Here is a 1,408-nt window from a genome sequence, read left to right as displayed (position 1 = left end):
ATGAATACAGGTTTGGGACAACATGAGAGTGAGTAAATAATGACAAAATTAAAATTTTTGGTTGAACTATCCCTTTAATGACAAGCGGCAGCATGTTTACTACTATTAGTCTGTCGCTTTAAGAGCTGCACGCATCTCATATACTGTGTACAGGCACGGTTCCTTTCTTCTCTCAACTGTTTACTTTCACTTTAGACATTACCAACTGTGTTTATATGTAAACCTTGTGTGTTTTGACAATATTAGCACGATCAGACGCGAAAGATAACTTAGTCCAGAAATCAGGCGTTGTTTGACATCCTTTTTAGTGTGCCCTCTTTATCTTAGGCTAGTTAACTTATGTTGACATTTCCAGCCATGAAGTAGCGACGCTGCCAGCAGGGAAATCTATTTAGAGTGCCTTCTTTTATTAATTAAAATATCGATATTTGGCACCAGCGTATTGATTCTTGTATCGCACAGAGAAGGACAATGATATGATATGAGTGTTACATTCAATTGAGTGTTACATTAACTGTTGGAAAGGTTTATTTAACACACCTGGGGGTCATTAGGTTCATTTTCAAATTTAAAGAGAATATGAAGAAAGGACTGTCTACATGTAAAGTGCACCGTTTGGTTTACCTGTTATGGCTGGATCTGTACCTGGGTCAGTTGTGGACTTGCTAACTTGAGGACGTGGTCCAAAAGCACCCCAGCGCTCTACAGGTCCATAACCTGAAGCCAGATCTATACTGGAGCTGGAACTGGTGCTCATCTCAGAGCCTGTCAGAGAAGCAGTGGAGCCCTGACTGCTGAACCATTCCCTGCCAAACACACACAAAATTACAATCTCATTTTTCAGTACAAAAAATTATTAATGCAAAAGAAAGGATGTGAAGCTGTTGACTCATTCAGCACCTGCGTCTTTGCTTTGGTGAGGACTGAGGGGTCCCAGCAGGTGTCGAATGACCAGATGATGGCTGTTTCTCTTCTATGGCTTCTACGCTTTGCATTTGAAGCTTCTACAACATCCAAAACATATAATTTATGCTTTAAAAAAATACTTGTTTGGAGATATCAGATCACAATCTATGCTTTGACATTTGAGCCTGTTGAACTGAGGATCTCTGCCTACATGCATTGACTCTGCCAGACGATGGTAGCGGGTCTCCTCTGCATTCAGGCCTTTGTGTGGAGTGTAGACTGTATCAGTCAGTCCTGCTTGCTTCTCGAACTTATGCATGCTCTCCTGGGTCTGCTCTGTAACGCAACATAACAGGTCCCATTAAGGCCACTGTTTTACACCAGTTAACACTGTGAAATCTAATACATGAGGCAGTGTTATCATAACATTCTTACTGATAATGAGGGAGTTCATGAGAGACGAGGCTTTGGCTTTCACCACAGGGACTGGAGGTTTAGTGGA

At 41.5% G+C, this 1,408-nt stretch overlaps 1 protein-coding gene across 1 annotated transcript; it reads right to left on the bottom strand.

The window, feature by feature from the left end:
- Positions 1–217: 217 nt before the first annotated feature.
- Positions 218–1,402, bottom strand: LOC107682965 (putative monooxygenase p33MONOX; the record flags this gene model as incomplete). Its single annotated transcript, XM_016479067.1, has 4 exons — positions 218–806; positions 901–1,004; positions 1,118–1,242; positions 1,342–1,402. Coding segments are annotated over 4 exons (501 nt in total), but the record flags the coding sequence as incomplete, so codon positions are not given.
- Positions 1,403–1,408: the final 6 nt, after the last annotated feature.

Source organism: Sinocyclocheilus anshuiensis, unplaced genomic scaffold (genome assembly GCF_001515605.1).
Source record: "Sinocyclocheilus anshuiensis isolate Anshui unplaced genomic scaffold, SAMN03320099.WGS_v1.1 C32757725, whole genome shotgun sequence".
NCBI lineage: Eukaryota > Metazoa > Chordata > Actinopteri > Cypriniformes > Cyprinidae > Sinocyclocheilus > Sinocyclocheilus anshuiensis.
Note: the sequence above shows the minus strand (reverse complement) of the source record. Positions and strands in the feature narration are given on the sequence as shown.